The sequence below is a fragment of the Phaseolus vulgaris genome, chromosome 1 (assembly GCF_051622355.1).
Source record: "Phaseolus vulgaris cultivar YP4 chromosome 1, ASM5162235v1, whole genome shotgun sequence".
Lineage (NCBI taxonomy): Eukaryota > Viridiplantae > Streptophyta > Magnoliopsida > Fabales > Fabaceae > Phaseolus > Phaseolus vulgaris.
This window is the reverse complement of record NC_143498.1, coordinates 5,934,334-5,953,190: the sequence shown is the minus strand read 5'-3', so window position 1 is coordinate 5,953,190 and position 18,857 is coordinate 5,934,334. Positions and strand designations below refer to the sequence as shown.

Genomic DNA, 18,857 nt, shown 5'->3' with positions numbered 1-18,857 from the left:
AAGATTGTATTCTTTCATAAAAAATATATTTTGAAAGGCTGCATTTTCTTAAAACAATATAATAAGACAATCTATTATCTTAAATATTTAGAAGTCTTTATAAAGAGTTATTACTATCATTACAAAAATACATAAATATTACCCAAGATTGTTTTTCCTTAAAATAAAAACATAAAGTGCATGCATAAAATAAATGAGCATGTAGAAGAAGTAACATATTAAGTATTTCTATAGATGGAAATCACTTTTTTTTTTACCTTGTACATAGAAAGAATAAAATAAATTATTGTTTTAAAAACTATTACTGATGATAAATTTATTGTGTCTATTCAAGCAAAATCAATGAATCTCATTATATTTGCAAAAAACTTATCATTTATGTAAAAAAGTTTTAAACAAATTAATCTAAAATTTAATATTCACCAATTATGGGACTTGCATTTTCTTTTACTTTTATTATTTTTTATGGTAAACTATCACCACTGATTTTTACATTCAGTTAACAAGGGTCTTGTTCTAATAACTTATAATTAAGTGAAAAGGTTTTTATAATTGATCTTAAAATAGAAAAAAGAATATAATTTCATTTAAAAAGTTAACTTTCTTGTACCACAAACAAATTAGGAGATTTTTTTTTTAATATAATAAAACCTATTTTAGGATAGTTTTATAAAAAATTAATAAATGTACACGACAAGTTTTTTTTTTTATCCGTTAAAGTAATATATTTGTAAACTAATTTAACAAAATCAGTGTTTAGTGTGCGTGAGAAGCATGCTAACAGTCACGCCTCTCTCACCCCAACACGTTCTTTGGGACAACTATAAATACAGAAGAGAAGGCATAAACGTGGACTCAACGGTCCCTTCTCTCTCTACAAATTTCCCATTCTTAACCAAAAACAAAAAAAAAAAAACACTCTCTTCTCTCTCTAGTTTTTTTTTTCTCTCTCTCTGCAATGTAGGTTGTCGGAGATGGCAAACTTCCACCGTAACAACGTCGAGCATGTGGTCCTCGGCCACCACCGTTCCAAGAGCACCTCCGTCACCGGTGGCCACTTCCGCCTATGGCACTCCCTCTCCACGGCCTCCTTCCGCCGCCTCGTCTTCGATGCTGTCAGCTGCGGTGCCAGCTCCCGCTACACTGTGAGATCCGACACGTCCTCCGAGAGACACCACCACCAACCGAAACAACAGCTCCAGCACAAGAGGAAGCCGAATAACACGAAGTCGGAGAAGCTTTCGGATCTGCTGAACCTCGCGGAGGTCGAGGCTGACGCGGAAACGAAGAAGAAAGAGGACAAGCTCGAGGAGCTGAAGAGCCTGGTGAAGGAGCTTCAGAAGGAAGACGAGGAAGAGAAAGAAGAAGAATCAATGACGCGGAGAAGAGAAGCTGCTTCGAAAATGAGGTTGCTGGCGAAAGAGGATTTGGAAGTTAGAGGAACGCTTGCTATGCTTGGAGCTATTCCTACTCTCGTCGCAATGCTCGATGAATGCAAAAACGATGTCGATTCGCTAGTGGCTTCTCTCTACGCCCTGCTCAACCTCGGAATCGGAAACGACGCGTCAGTTTCTCTTCCTGTTCTTTTTATTTTGTTTTTCATCTTTGCTTTGATGAATCATTACGAGGTGTCATTTTCTATTAACATTCTTTTTTTGTTTTTGGTTAGGTTGTTCATTAATAATTGATAGCTTCTCATTTGATCCTCTCTCTCTCTTCTTTTCTGCTCATTTTTTTTTTCTTTTAAAGTCGTCTTTGCCAGTAAATCTTTGATTGCTCTTTGATCATTTAATTGTTAAAAGGACAGGTTCATTTTGCTAGTTTTTTCATTTTCTCCTTTACATTTCCAGTTTGCATGAATCAAGCATTTTCTTTATATAAATATTTTTTGGTTAGTTCTCAGTTCTGCATGTGTGGCTTTTCGCTGTTTCTTGAATATGCTAGACTAACTAAGAATTTTAATTTTTTATTTGTATAGATATTTCTCGTTCATTTGCCGTCCTGCACATGATGTGCCTTTTTATTGTTTCTTTGAATATATTTGAGTGTAACTTTATGTGATTAACCATATAAGTTTGATAATTCTTTTATCCTTCCTGATTAATTTCCGGTTTTCTACTCATGATGTTGTTGCCTTTCTTTCCGTAATTATCGGTAAAAAAAAATATTTGTTTTTAACCTTTTGGGTGTGTTTTAACAGGAATAAATCAGCTATTGTGAAAGTTGGATCGGTTGAGAAGATGCTGAACCTGATTGAATCTCGGGATGGTCTAGATTCTTCGGTTTCTGAAGCAATTGTGGCTAATTTCCTTGGACTTAGTGCTTTGGATTCAAATAAGCCCATAATTGGGTCTTCGGCTTCAATTTCTTTCTTAGTTAAAACCCTTCAGAGTTTAGACGACAATAGAAGTCCCCAAGCCAAGCAAGATGCTCTAAGGGCATTGTACAATCTTTCTATCTACCCAGGCAACGTTGCATTCGTTTTGGAAACAGATTTGGTTCTGTTTCTGGTGAACTCAATAGGGGACATGGAGATAACTGAAAGAGCTCTTGCAATTCTCAGCAACTTGGTGTCGACCCGAGATGGTAGAAAGGCGATTGGTGTAGTGCAAGATTCGATTCCAATCCTGGTGGATGTGTTGAATTGGACAGATTCGCCAGAATGCCAAGAGAAGGCATCGTACATTTTGATGGTTATGGCACACAAATCCTATAGGGACAAACAGGCCATGATTGAGGCAGGGATTGCGTCATCACTGCTTGAGTTGTCCCTTTTGGGTACCACATTAGCTCAGAAAAGGGCATCAAGGATACTGGAAATATTGAGGGTGGACAAAGGGAAACAGATTTCTGGGAGCTATGCCTTGGGTGCTGCTGTCTCTGCCCCTATTTGCGGCTCTTCGTCCAAGCCGGATGACGGAGGAAGGGAGTGTTTTGACGAGGAGGAAGATATGATGAGTGAGGAGAAGAAAGCAGTGAAGCAATTAGTCCAGCAGAGTTTGCAGAACAACATGAGGAAAATTGTAAAAAGGGCCAATTTGCCTCACGATATTGTTCCATCCGATCATTTTAAGTCACTCACCTCAAGTTCTACTTCAAAGAGCCTACCATTTTGAAGAATTGTAGCTGGAAAGATAGTCAAGGTTAAAGAGAATAATCTTGAAGTTAGTGTTCAAATCATAGTTTTGTTGAATATTGAGCTCTTTTAGGTTGTAGTTATTTGCTAGATCTGCAAAAGTAGCCGTTGCATGTTAAAATCTTATAGATAATTATAAATTTAAGTTTCTTTTAAGGTTGCATCTTTTTTAGTATGTTCTTCATATTTTACTACTATGCGAGTAAACCCAGTAACTGAAAATGAGACCCTCCAAACTATATAAATGGACAATTGTCACGGTGCTACATAAGTTGAATGATGGGGTGCCTCCCAATCAGGGGTATGATCTGCAAAATTGGCTAATCTTAGGGTTGCTTCAGTCAGGCCATCGTTACAAGCGTCCCTACCTTCAACAAGGAGTCACTTTCAAACCATAGTACATGTTTGTCTCCCTACTGGCCCCTACCATATGTTTTATATTAATTAATCTAACTGGATAAGTGGGAAGAGTGGTCTTCTTTTTCGTATTTTTATATAAACAACAGGGACTATTCACTGTAGTTCTCTATTTGAGAATCTTTATCCTGTTAGTTTGTCAATTTCATGTGTTTGGTTATTTCAGGAATCTTTGGATTAAGAGTTGAATATAAGTTCTTTGTTGTCATGCATTTGCAGTGATATTCTTAGCTGTTAACCCTTTAATTTTTTTTTTGGTAAAAGAATTGATTAATTACCTCTCTGTTTATTTAATGCCCACATGAACTAGTCTAATGAATTGTTTCTCTTTCAACCAGTTGCAGATCCAAATGGCATGGAAGAAAGATTACAATTTAGATCTGATTGGGATGAAGGGCTGAGCTGTTCGTCACAAATAAGTATGAAGGGGCATTTTGTTCCCATTATGTAAATGTTTCATGATGTCCCTTGCTCTTGTGGTTGTGGGGTACCGTCATTTCTAATGTTTTCTTCTGCTGGTGGCTTTAATTTTGTTGACTTTAGTGTAAATATTTTACTGTCTATCTAGTTTTGGTCTTAATTAATTGTGTAGTGCTTCCATCATGTGTCAATTAAGGGTAGGATTTTCATTTATTTTCTTCTTTTTGCCTGGGACCAAGGTTCTTAAATTTACTTATAGTAGAAGACACTATCCGAAAAGGAATCAGTTATTGGTTTTAGACACTATTTTTCCTGCTTTTGGACGGCAAGAAAAAATAGAATTTTGGAGCAGACAATGATACGTCGACTAATTCATACTATTATGATACATATTTTGATATATATATTAATTGCACTTACCATTTTGAACTTGATTTTTCATTTCCATAGATTTCAAGTACAAGATTTTAATAATCCACATTATTTCTAATAATAATAGCAAAATCAGAGGTCAGGTTCGAGAAGCACCATGCATGTGCTCTAGTAACTCTGCACAAAAGTCTACAAAATGACAAAGGTAATTTTCATTGTCAAACTGAACAATATACCTTCGTTGACAATCTCATGCTCATTGATAGACATGTGCACTTAAGCTTTGTACTTCATATATCGTCATTTTGTCTTATGGGTTAGTATATTTCGTAAACGTGACATGTTTAAGATATAAAAACATGTTCGTGACCACCACCATTGATTCCTGTGCTCTAACCTTGCAGTAGTATACAGAGTCATGAAAAATATTATCAAAAACTTAAAACAGCTGGAGAGTTGGTCATGACTAAAATTCGAATACAAAATATAACAAATTTTAATCAAAACATGTACTTATTCTTACATTGTAAAGCAAGTCCACTTCTTATTCCTTTGTGGATTATGATGTATGATTACTAATCTTGAACTGTGCATCATAAAAATGAATGTCAACTAGTGGTTGTTGATGCAATGTGAATCAGATACACAGATGGGGAAGTAATGGTTGGAAGAGAAAATGCACTTCTACAATTGATCACTCATTGGTAGTTGCAGGTGGATGGTTTTGCCTGCCCTTTTTACTACCAAGTCAGTTCAGCCAGCAAAACCGTGAGCACATGTTGGCTAATATCATCTATAGATCTTTTATTCAGACAACAAAGAAACTTGTCTAGTGGGGTAGGCAAGACTAGTGGTTTCAATTTTTCTGGTTAATTTTGAGTACTTATTATAGCGTCAGGAGTTTGTGGCGTGCCAAAAACATCTGGGAACCTGTAAAATCATATTTGAGTGTGTCAATGTGGCTAAATATTTGTGTCAACAGAGCCTTTGATAATTTTGCAGGTGAATCATTACTCTATTTACCTAAAAGCAAAAGGTAAAGTTTAATTACCTTTTGAGATTGTGTAAAATCTAATTGTCTCTAAATTGGTAATATTTTCACAACTTAATGTTGTGTTACCACTATAGCAATACTAACATACCCATATTCACTATGTTTTTCAGAAAAAGCATGAATACTTAAAAACTCAACTTGAATTATAAAATCTAATCCAATCACATATACAGTTGCTGCTTCTTTATGAGTTCTTGTCAAGCCATTATTAGGAACTTAAGCCTTCCAACAACCGCACTAACCAAATTAAAATAAGATGCATATATGAGGTCTGCACACTACTGCACTAGCCTCTTTTTAACATGTTAAGTTCTCTATTTGTCTTCAGGAGCTGTCTCAGTTAATGACATTATATTAATGGCTTAAAACTTAATAATTCCTTGATGGAGGAGCATGTGGAACATTTATTTTGCTAATGGTCCCAACTTTCTCTGACTTCAAGGCAAAACATCAGTATGTGATATCAGGTTTGCATAGTCTCGCACATGATTACTCCTTTTCCTCTTTTTTAAAGTGAAAATTTAATGGATGCATATGATTGCTCTTTACACACACAAATGTTGAATACAACATCAACTAAAAGAAGCGCAAGAAGGTAAAGACAATTGTAAGAGATAATAGTGGTGTTCATAAAAAAAAGTGATTTGCTTATCTTATTCTATAGAGTGGGAAATTAGTTTGTTCTTTGTAAAACTAAATAAAATTCTGCAAAGGTAAAAGAAAGGGCACGCCTTTAATAGAAAAGGTTAGATAGTGTTGCAGGTGCCCCATTTCATAATCAATGTTGCAGCTATTTAGACCCTACATCAAATGTGTGGCATAACTTTCCTTTCTCAAGAGAGACTACCCCAAGAGTGATATAAGGACCAACCTACCCTTCAATTGTGTTACATTTTACACACAAATTAGGGCATCAAACACTACAACTACCTCACTACCTTCAACTTCAACTTTTATACCATGAAAGTTACATTGTCAATAGAAGAATGTTTGCCAAAAATCTTGTTAGACATCTCTTCCATGCAGACATCACCCTCAAATTGATGTAGATGATAGCCATTGGTTGATTACAGCTAACAACACACAATCACATCATTGATTATAATACTCTTATTTGATATATGTTTATTTTAGATGTCTTTTTATTTTATTTCCCTAAACTATTTTAATCACTTATAAAAATAAACCACTTCAAATCAACTACACTTTTAGAATATATTTAATAAAACTAGCAAATAAGATTTGAAATGCTACATTTGGTAAAACTATCTATTAATCCATAAACTATTTTCTTTCTAAACCCATCCATTTCACACTTATTTTAACTATAATTACTGTACTCAATGCCTGCAATTTTAAACACCACTCACCATGACAATTATCAACCCGCATTTCATGGCCCAGGGAAGGACACAGAGCCAGAAAATTATTGGGACCTTATTTTTCATAATTCCAAAAAAAAACAAGCATTTAATCTTCTGTTTTCTAAACAAATCATTTAAACTTTGAATTATAATAATACTTACTAATTATAACATTGTTTTGTACATAAAATAATCATGATTAAAAAGACATTATTGTAATGGTTAGATTGAACAGAGGAAAAAGGAGTAGTTGAAGTAAAATGACATGTCGGTGCCAATCATTGTAGGAGTTTTTATGATGTGGTTGTTTTGAAGCCAAACTCAAAATACATGTTGTGAAAGAAGCAGAAAGTTGAAGCCATTCTCTGAAAGAGTTTGAAGTTAACCCTACATACATGTATGAGACATCTGTATACAAACATTAAGTGACCCGAAAAGTTTGGTGTGTGCAATAAATATATCCGACATGTTTCTTTTTCTTCGCAGCCAAGATTTGACCATTGAAAGAACACAAGATTCTATTTTTCATTGTTTATCAATAGTGGCATTGGTGTAAGGCCAAGAACACTATGATAATAGTAATAACAATAGAGACAATGCTAAACAAAATCTTTTATGAACCTAATTAACCATAAAAAGCACATTTTTCCTCACCTGAGAATCCACCACCATAAAGAACTTGGAATGTGGTCCTCTCTTTAGCTTATTGGCCGAATAACTATACATGATGCACACTCGTCGAAGGCCTTTTTCAATTCTCATGAAGGGGACCATTGCTTCATTATTCTTATTTCTTACCCTCAATTTTCCCCACTTAACTCCATTGCCTTAAAACAACATCTGCTTCTTCTCATTTTACTTTTGCCAAAGTTTTTTTTTATAATTTTTTTTATCAAGTTCTCAAGTAAGTTTAAGAAAAATTAACTTATAAGTTGGTTGATAAGTTTTAATATATAAATTTAAAATTCAAACTCAACTTGTTTCAATTATTTGGCACAACTAACAGGTAATCTAGTTAGTAAATATAAAATGATATAAAGATAAATAATTATATAATTTTTTTAATGTTTCTATTTTTTTAAAGTCATGTGTTCTTTTATATTTGGACAAATTATTTATTTAAAATCTAATGAATATTAATTTTTTATTTTATTTTATTTATGTTTCAATTTTTTATCAATCTTTTGAATTTGAATTACATAAAATTAAAAAATAATTCAACAAATGCTAAAATATTTAATTACATTTATTTTATTAAAAATTATTTGTATTGTAACAGAAAAAGTTATATAAATTACAAGTTAACTAAAATGACTTCGATCAAATAAATTAATAACTAAATTTTTTGTTTTATTATATTCTTTCAACCAAAAGACTATAAACTCAAATTCAGAGTCACCTGTAAATAAGAAAACACACTCATTTTTTCTTAAATATAAATCAATTTTAACTATTTTAATGACATTTTTTTATAAAATATTTTAGCTTCAATGTTTAATTTATAGTTGCACCATTATTATTCCTCATATTTTGATTCAATGAGAAGAATATTTTAGAAATAATACTAAAAAGTTAGTAAAATTTAAGTTAATTATAATTTGTGAATGACTTATGGGGTTTAGGATTTAAGGTTTAGGGTTTATAGAGGTCCCTTATCACTACAAGAAAACCATCAAATAGAAATCAATATTTAGATACCAAAATAATAATTAGTTGCAATAGTAACTAAATTAAATACCATTTTAATTGATCTGCCTGATGTTCTCAACTAGATGTTGAATGATTGTGGGATACTCAGTCAGAAAGTAGCAAAAGATTTGTTTCCCTCTTATTCTTCTCCTTTTTAGAATGGTGAAACTAAGTGCGATCTAATTTCATCCCTCCTAAATCCTTAGTCCTTTTGAAAGTTATGCATATTAGGCTTTTTAGTGATAAGGATGTCCAAAAAAGGAATGGTGGTGTTATGCTCTATGTGTTCTTTGTGCAAGGAATAAGAGGGGAGTGTTTGTCATTTGTTCTTTTATTGTCCTTCTACTTTTTACTTTTGGACTTGACTTTAAAATGTATTATATGATTTTATTGATATTTCTTGGTTAGGTCTTATCTATTTTCTTAAGTCTCCATTGAGCCCTTTGATCTGGCACCTTAAGATGATGAATCATGTTAGGTCCCAACAGAATATTAGTATTGATTCAGTCATTCACATTGCTAAGGGGTACATTAGAATGTCAGTTAATGCTTTTAATAATTTTATGTCTAATGATATCGCTGATTTTTATGTTTTTGAAGTTTTTTGTGTCTAGAAAGGTCTCTACTCCTATTCAAGTGGTTTGACTTTTTCTTGAGGTATGCTGGATAAAATTGAATACTAATGGTTTTACAAAGATTTTTACAGTGTTTCTACTTGTGTTGGGATCTTTAGAGGGTGTTGAGGAGAGTATGTTGGAAGTTTTTCAACTTATTTTGGGGATTCAAAATTATTTATATATGTTAAAATCACAAAAGTTATTATGCCATTAAGTATGATCAATATGTTGATGATAGGTGGCTTTGGTTGGAAAGTGACTCTCCTCTACTTTGTCAAGTTTAATCCTATGGAGACAAGGTTTAAAGATTCGTGAAGACATGAAATTTAAGGTTTCACATATTTTTCGGGAAAACAATCATTGTGCTAACAAATTAACTAACATTAGAATTGAAAATCAGTTAGGATTTAAATGGTACTCTATGTTGTCTCATTGTATTAGTTTGAATTTTTTTTCTTTAATAGGTTTCAACTCTTTATGTTTCGTTTGTAGTTGAGAGTGAGTTTTTCTTTTACATGGGTGCAGTGTGGTCTTCACATGGTTTTGTATATTTTTCTTTTCTTTTTCATAACCTGGGTCATGTTGGTGAATTTTGGATTGTTAGTCCAACTGAAATAGTAAAGTTCATAGATGTCTAACCTAATTAATATTACGTGGAGAATTTTATCTACTAAAGCCCAATATATATATATATATATATATATATATATATATATATATATATTAGAAGCAATTATATATAAATGTATATGTTTGAACATATATTTTAAACAGTTAGTATGATATAACTACACTAATTCTTTCTTAATTAATGACCATAACAGAAAATAATAATAATAAAACAAATAATGTTACTAGGAGATCTCTACTAAAAAAATGTTCACTTTTAGTATGCATAGAAGATGACAAATTGAGTATGAGCTGTTATGAATTTTTGGTATTTATTATTTGAAATAAAAACCAAAAGTTATCTTTGAAAAGAAATAAACATGTAAACATTAATGAGATTTACTTTCTAATTTTAAAACTCAAAATATTAATAACAGTAATTCCTGAGTCTGTTACTAATTAGTGAGTTTTTTAGCAACTTGAATTAAAATACACTTCTTTTATTGCTTTGAGTTAGCTACAACTCCTTTACTTGTTATCAAAAGATATGAATAAGAGATTTTTATAGTCCCAAATTTTGATAATATAATAGTAAATGAATTTTAAATTTAACTAAAACTTATAAAATTAAGTTATGAAATGAAGTTTGCATTTATTATATTTTTTTTTTATATCTAATAGATATGGAAAAGATGATAGAGTGAAAAGAGCACAAATCATTTTGTTTCTTCTACAGTGTACATTGATTTGTTGAATGGATTGATGGCATAATTAGAGTGAAAAGCATGAGTATGTATACCTAGACTGATATAAAAAAGGTAAAAGATGTGGTAACTTTGCAGAACTATAGTAACTAAATGGGTCCACCTGATTCAACAACAAAAGAACACCAAAGCAATGACAGGAATTCCAGTCCTCAAAAGCGCTTCTGATAAAGGGAAAACCAACTTTAACTCAGGGCACCATTCCAAGAATTTGTAGGGTTATGCTCAGAAAAAAATATACTTTCTCATAAAAAAAAATCAAAAAAATCTACAAAAAGAAAAATAAATAAATTGAATAAGTATTTATTAAAAGAATGCTTTAAATATCATTAATTTGACCGATATGATATATATAAATATATAAGTATATTAGAGAGGATTAGGCAAACACAAATTTGAGTAGAAAAAAAAAATAACTTTGTATGGACCTCACTCATGCTAAAAAACTAATGTTATTATTTTGAGTGGATTAGTCAGACATTAACTTTAATGATGGCTTAAAAATATAATACTATAAGAAAATCATTAAGTAGTAATTAAATTTGGACACAAAAAATAATTAGTCATTATATTGACTAAATTATGTATTATTTTAGAGACTAAAAAATTATTGGTATTTATACTGGTATACACCGACTGGTCAGATACCATGACTCGGTTTCCCTGATCGAGACCTACACAGTCGTACAGGCCGACCGACACATCTAATCCATTAACGATCAAACCAAGGTCAGCAAAGCTAAACCACCATTAAGAATAGGTAATATGTTTTTAAGTGTGATCTACTCCACTAATCCAACCCAATAAGGTAAGCCCATTAAAATAATATAAATAGCGTACATTCCAAGAACAAGGTACGTCATTATCACACTATACACTCCCGAGTGTCGAATACCTTTTTTACTGACTTAAGCGTCGGAGTGCCTTCTATAGGTACCTCTCCCATTTGGCATTCACCCGAGACTGAGAGATCGAGACCCGAAGGAATATCATCGAGGCCAGAAGGATCCCTGTGAAGCTCTAGCAACTTGCCCGAAGGAAGGAAGAAGACGAAGTCATTCAAAAGTTCCTTAGGTTCCATCTCCCTAGCAGGAACAATATCTAAAGTGATTTATATTATTAATAAAAATTTATAAAATGATTTATAAATTAGTATCTAAATTAGCTAACAAGGTTTTAGCTACTAATGTTTTAGATTTTAAATTAGTTTTTAAAAGACTAATAGAGACTAATTTAGAATATAAAGTAGTTAGAAGTTAAAACCTTGGTAGCTAATGGTTAGATACCAATTTAGAAACTACTTTATAAATTTTTATTAATGATAAAAACTACTTTAGATACCAATAATTGTTTTAGCTTATAAATCAGTCTCTAATTTCGTCAATATAGTAACTAATTGTTTTGATCTCTAAAATTAGTTTCTATTAATGATTTTCTTGTAGTCTAACAAACAGTGCCACCACCAACACCAACGCCACTACCTCCACCACCTCCTTTGCCACGGTCTTCAATGTTTCACAGTCTATTTCGAGAAAGGACTAGGCAAGAGTAAGAAAATTCACTCAGTATCACCGCCACCTCCACGGCCGTTGAAGCGGTGGTCAAAGCGCAAGAGCCAGATCTCTCCTTCATCTCCGCCATCTCATCCACGATGTTGAAAAACCAATCGATCATTGTTGTCGAGAAGAAGCGTCAATTTCCACGATAAGATTGGAGTTTCGAATCTAAGGCTAATTTCAAACTTGAACACTATATGACAGTTAAGGTTTGTTAGTGCCCTACTCACCAATGTAAAAACTAGGTTTAGAAAAACACTTACCTTTAAGTAGTCCTTTTTTGTCACCATGAATGCAAGGCAGCTGGAGGATTAGGAAGAAAGCGAGAAGAAAAAAAAAATCAAAGGTGAAACTAAGAGAAAAGCTAGAAAATGACATGCGAGTTTCAAAAGTTTTAGATACATCTCTTCTTCTCATTAAAAGTTCTAGATACATTTTTTTCTTCTTCTCATTAACTTTATGAGCATGGCCCTGATCGACGTTACCACACATTAGTTACTTAAGCATCCATTAAAACCAACACTACTACATTAAAAAAAATACTATTTTGGCATGAACTTAGCCTACTCAAACTTTTATTATTTTTAGGTATGTTGACTAAACCGACACTACTCTCATATTAATTAATACGAAATATTATTTTAATGTGTATTTTAACATTCCTAAAATCCACACTAACTACTTATTTATCATGTTTTTCATAGTGTAATATTAGCCTTATTAATTTAGTTTCCCAATAGCTTATAGTTCCTCTAAATGCCGCTAGCATAGAATAATGCAGACACTAATTGTTTTGTTGATCTTTTTCTTCTCCATTGGTCTCTCTTCTCTCCTATTCTCTATTGGCTCCCCTCTTCATCATTTGTGCTTGACTTCCATATTTTCCAAACATAATACGAAACACTAATGTTAGACTTCCCATTCTCTGATGTTCGGCTTCCTCTTCTTTGCGTCTTGTCTTCCTCTTCCCTCACTGTTGTGTTGGTGTTGGTGTCCCTACCAATAGGTTGGTTTCCTCTTTCCTCTTGATTATTCTTGCATACATAAGTTGTGGGATGTTTTGTATCTTAAGGTCTTGTAAACTATTCTTTAAGGATATTTCATGTGGTGAAATATTTAAGGTTGTCCAAATTTGATAAAAAAAAATAATGGCTAAATGACTAATTTGATTCTTGAATATGAGATGTTGTCAATTTAGTCTTTTCTCCTTGTGATTGGCACTTTGACAACATCATAACTTATTTAGTGAATATTCTCTTTGGGTGCCTCTCCTTGTCTTCTCTTTAATAGTTTGTTAATACTTTGACCGTAATTTAATATATAAAAACACTATTTACAAAAGAGTAAATTTTAAGAATTAATTGAGATGAAATTTAAATCAAGGGTTCAATTTGAAAAAAGAGAGTTAAACTTTAAATATTAATGAGATTGAAATTAAAGCTTACGGAATTCATCAGAAAACTATAATATAGGGTATTTTTAAAATAGTAAAAATTCAAAAGTAATTAAGACAAAATTAAAGTTTTGAAAATTTTTATTTATAAAAAATAAAACTTGTACTGTTTCAGTTTCAATTCATAGATAACTGATACTTGTCCCTTCATAGTCCAAATCATGCATTGAAAAATAAATGAATGCTACGGCAATTAATTTGCTGCTGTCAAAATGGCCTGTATGTAATTAATTACTATGATCATATCTTCCCACAAATGTTAATATATGTATATATTCTTTTCTCCTCATTTAAGACTTCTTCTTTTGTACAGAATTTTACCTCTCATGGACAAATAATTCAATATATAAACATACATACATATATATACATATATATACATATATATACATGTATATATATATATGTATATATATATATATGTATATATATACATATATATACATATGTATATATATACATATATATATATAAATATATTGAATTTAAGTTTATTTTATTTTATATTATTTCCTTGTTTCAAATATTTTATTTGAATAAAATAATCTAATTTTGTTAAAAAAAAATTCTGATATAAATAATATATTTCAATTATGTAATATAAATATTTTTTAAATATTAAATAATTATTAATCTCTTAAAACATTTATATTAATATTTTTTTTAATTAATCTATTTTTTAGTTATAATTTGTTAAATTGATATTAATAAAGTTCTTTTTTTCTATTGATCTCGTTCCAAACACATGGTAAATATTTAATATGCAAACTTAAATTCGCATCTATTTATAATAATAAGGTACTAGCGTATTTGTTTTCTAGAAAATGATTGATTATACATTAACAATTTTCATATGTATTTGCTAACATATACTATTTGTTTTATTTTTAGAAAAATCATATTAACAATTACATTTTTACTTTAAGATAAGGGTAGTTATATTTTTTTTTTCTATAAAAGTTTTCTTGTTAGGTATCATTATGCAACTTGACATCTCAGCTATGTCGACATCTCAAGTAACAACCATCATTTGTCATCACATACAAAAAATATTATTATTAAAAAAAACAAAAATATGGAGAGATTAGACTAAAACTCATATGTTAACAAAAACGATACATAGGTAGACCATACCTATTTATAAAAAATTATAAGGATAGATTAGATGGAAGTCTATTATACCAATGAAATTATTCTCTATGAATAAATTCTAAATTAGTCAACTTATCAGCATACTCATTCCATTCACGAAAAAATATGAGTAACCCTAAACCTGATTTTCTCATAGTAATTAAGACAAGTATTTCATCGATTACGAAGCATCCACATAACATTAATCCTAGCAGTAAACGCAACACAAACCAAGACAGAATCACATTCAAGTCAGACATTAGTAAGTCCCATCTTTTGAGTTTCCTCCATAGCATTTATAACTCCATAAAACTCAGCAACCATAGCAGTCTTAACTTCAAGAGACGCAGAGAAAACACTTATAAACTCTCCCATATTCCCACAGAAAATACCTCCTCAAGTAGCAAGATCAAAATACCCCTAACAGCCCCATTAATGTTAATTTTAACCCAGCCTGGTGAAGGAAACTCCAATCTAACAAGAAGAGGACAAAGAAACTTACCACTACGAGTATTAATACAAAAAAAAATTAATCACGTTGAAATCCAATATATCATTCTTCATTGAAGCTTTGACGAATTTCCCACTAGACAAGTTAAATCTTTAATTACCGAAATAGCTATAGAAACCTCAATCTTATCCTGAAATCTAACATAATTTCTCATACGTCATATCATCCAAATAGAAAAAGTTATCAAAGAGGGATTAATCAATTTAACCAAAGGACTACCATCACTCTTAATAAAAGAAAAAAGATCATCCTTGTTAGAGAAATGAGAAGTAAGAAAAATTTGTCGAATCCAACTCCAAGGGTGTGTTTGCTTCCAAGTGGGAGGAGGGAGGGGGAGGAGGGAGGGAGTGTTTTTTGTGTTTGTTTCTATGGTTTTGAGGGTGGGGGAGAGGGTGGAGGGTTTTTTTTATTCTTCACAAAATGAAGAGATTTGTGGGGATTAAATAGGATAGTTGTATTTTACCAAAATACCCTTAGACATGCATTTTATTAAAATATCAAAATTAAATATTACATAAATTTATTCATAAGTTCAAAAATATTTAATTATACTATTAATAACAACATACAATTATAAATAATAAAAATAAAAATATACAAAAAATTATAATATTAACAAAATATATATAATTATATAAAATAATAAATAAATATAATAATAAATATTATTTTCATAAATTTTAATATATTTAATTTAACACAAAAATATTTTCTATTATATTTTTTTAATTTTTTATTATAAAATATAAGTAATTATGAATATTATATATTAAAAAATTTAATTAATTCAAACTTACACACAAAAAGAATCATAATTCATTATTTTAATAACAAGGACAAATTTGTAAACTTACAATAAACCATCCTCACAAATCCAGTCTATCATCCCTCAATCCAAACAACCTCACATATCCTCACTCATCCTCTCTAATCCTCACAAATCCACTCCCTCCCCTCCTCACAAGTCCCCTCCTCAATCCAAATAGAGTCCAAATGTTTCCTGAATTAAGAGATGAATATAAAGGTTTCATGAATTATCTAATCAAATAGCTATAAGAAAAAAGAATGAGTAAGTTAACCCAAGATTGAGAGTGTGAATTGATTTTATAAACTTTTTTTTTTAAACTTTCTCCCTATTGAGATTCTTTTTCAAAACCTTTAAAATTGAAAAACAAATGTAATTTTAAGTAGAATCGAGATTGATATAAGAAAAGGAGTACAATAATATAAAGAATAGAATAAACAATAAATAAAACAAACAAGAATTTATATTGATAATCATTCCACTAATAATAATAAATTATTAATAATGTTGATAAAAATAATATTAATATTAATAAAGACCATTCCACTAATAATAATACATTATTAATAATATTATTAATGTTGATAATAATATTATTAATGTTGATAATAATATTATTAATATTGTTAAAATTAATAATATTAATATTATTAAAAATAATAATAGTAATATTTATAATACTAATAATATTAATAGTATTAATAAATAATAGTAGCATTAATAATAATAATATTAATAACAATATTAATAATAATAATATTAATAATAATATTAATAACAATATTAATAAAATATTAATAACAGTATTAATAATATGAATATTATTAGTATTATTATTAATATGAATAATAATATTAATGTCAATACTATAAATATTAATATTAATTAATAATAATAGTAATTTATAGATTTTTATTAATGGATAGATATCTGCCAAGATTATCTATAGTGATATTAATAATATTAAGAATATTAATAATAATATTAATAACAATATTAATAGTATAAAAATTATTAATATTATTATTATTAATATTAATTATTTTGATATTTATAAAGAGAAATTTTATGTTTTTTTAGAATAAAAATTTGTGGTGGTATATAGAAATTTCTTTATATTGATTTCTTTATGGATCATTTGATTCATTGAATTATTGTTCCTATTTACTTTATTTTGTCAGATATTAAACATTCTTTTATTATAATATTAAAATTTAATTTAATTTTATTACTCTTTTTCTTATTTTTATTTTCCAAAAAATGATATCAATTATTACAACCAAGTAAATAGATCGAAAACAAAAACAGAAAAAAATGAAAGTGGCGGGTCTGCTAACCCGTCCTACAACGGGGCAGGTTACTATTTCTAGCCCACATAACCTATACGGGTTAGCCCGCCCCGCCCTGCTTTTCATGAGCCAATACCGGGTCGTGCCAAAATGGGTCGATCTAACCTGTTTTGTCACCCATATTAATATGAAATGTAACTTATATAAAATCGATTATAAAACTTATGAATTATTAACAAAGAGATTTAACATAAGTAATCGAAAACGAAAGGTCAGGCCAATGAATTCAACGAATTTCACTTGAAAAACTGGTTTTTACTTGGGAACAACAAGAGGGTAAGGTCAAGGAAGATGCAAGAACGAAAGTACTTTATTTCTTGCGATGCTTAATCTCAGCATGGTCATTTTTTATGACGAGATTGGTAATGAAACATATGATTACCAAATGCAGTCACATCTCAAGCTCAGTTTGTTAAATTTTGTTGATCAACTGCACCCCAAATAAACTAGTCTTATTAGCCAGACCTCCAAATTGACTAGTTAAATTTTTGTTGATTAACTGCACCCCAAATAGACTAGTCTTATTAGCTAGGCCTCCAAATTGACTGATTAAATTTTTGCTGATCAGCCACACTCTTAAATTTTGGTGATCAACAACGTCCCTAGATTGACTGGTTGAATTGTTTATCAATCTCGCATCTAGCTGGACTAATTGAATTTTTGTTGATCAATCGTGCCTCCAGATCGACTAGTTGAATTTCCAGATCGACTAATTGAATTTTTGTTGATCAGCTGCAACCCCAACTGGGCTAGTTGAACTTTTGTTGATCAATTGGGCTGGTTGGATTGTTGCAGATCAGTCACACCCCAACTTGATTGGTTGATCTTTTGTTGATTAGTCGCATGCCTAGGTGGACTAGTTGATTTTTTCTAATCAATCGCGTCCCCAACTCGGATGATAGAATGGTTCAATTTTGCTCATCAATTGTGTCCTCAGATCGACTAGTTGAATTTTTTTTTACCAGTCGTAGTCCCAGGTCGATTGGTTGAATTTTTGTTAACTAGCCGCTTTACCAGCTCGACTAGTTGAATTTTTTTTATTAGCAATAGGTGTAGATCAATTGGTTGATTTTTTTTTATCAACAACTCCCCAGTTCAGCCAGTGACCTTACCACTGGAGTGATAAACTCAAAATGTAAAGTAAAGTTTGCCTTTGATAAATTCGTCTAATCAAAATTTCGAGTCCAATAAAATCTATGGCCAATATTCTTTCTTGATTGGTCTTTTTCGTGTAAGTAAGAAAAATTCTGATTAAAGACTAAGGAGACATGTAATTAAAATTACGTAAAAACGATAAAGGAGAATAAGACCTTAAACCAATAAGACACAACTTACATGTACTTTATTTCTTGATTTTTGTTGAATAAACCTTTTTCGCCTCCACTACTTGACTTAAGGCTGAGGGAGCTTTGTATGGGTAGTTAGTTTGATCTCCTAATAATGGAGAATGTAACTTATTTAAATTTGGTTGTAGGGCCTATTAGTCACTAGTGTAAATATTCAATAAAATTACCCAAAAATGTTAGTCATGAATAAAGTTATATCTACTTGTGGTACTTGAATGATACAAACTTTAAAAATTAGATAATATTAGTTAACTATTTATATAT

The 18,857-nt window shown here is 30.4% G+C and overlaps 1 protein-coding gene across 3 annotated transcripts; it reads left to right on the top strand.

Annotated features, from left to right (window-relative positions):
* Window positions 1-745: 745 nt before the first annotated feature.
* Window positions 746-4,151, top strand: LOC137816742 (ARM repeat superfamily protein). 3 transcript variants are annotated; one of them, XM_068620021.2, is made up of 3 exons: window positions 746-1,564; window positions 2,201-3,143; window positions 3,898-4,151. In XM_068620021.2, the coding sequence occupies exons 1-2, from the start codon at window positions 975-977 to the stop codon at window positions 3,114-3,116; spliced, it is 1,506 nt and encodes a 501-aa protein (XP_068476122.1). In that variant the 5' UTR covers window positions 746-974; the 3' UTR covers window positions 3,117-3,143; window positions 3,898-4,151. The 3 variants fall into 3 exon arrangements, with proteins under 3 accessions (XP_068476122.1, XP_068476120.1, XP_068476121.1); XM_068620019.2 differs by having other exon boundaries at window positions 775-1,564; window positions 2,201-3,164; window positions 3,892-4,151; XM_068620020.2 differs by having other exon boundaries at window positions 852-1,564; window positions 3,892-4,151.
* Window positions 4,152-18,857: the final 14,706 nt, after the last annotated feature.

Coding starts and splice junctions, on each gene's coding strand:
- LOC137816742 (XM_068620021.2), top strand. CDS start 975: ATGGCAAACTTCCACCGTAACAACGTCGAGCATGTGGTCCTCGGCCAC. Junction 1,565..2,200: donor CTCGGAATCGGAAACGACGC/GTCAGTTTCTCT, acceptor GTGTTTTAACAG/GAATAAATCAGCTATTGTGA.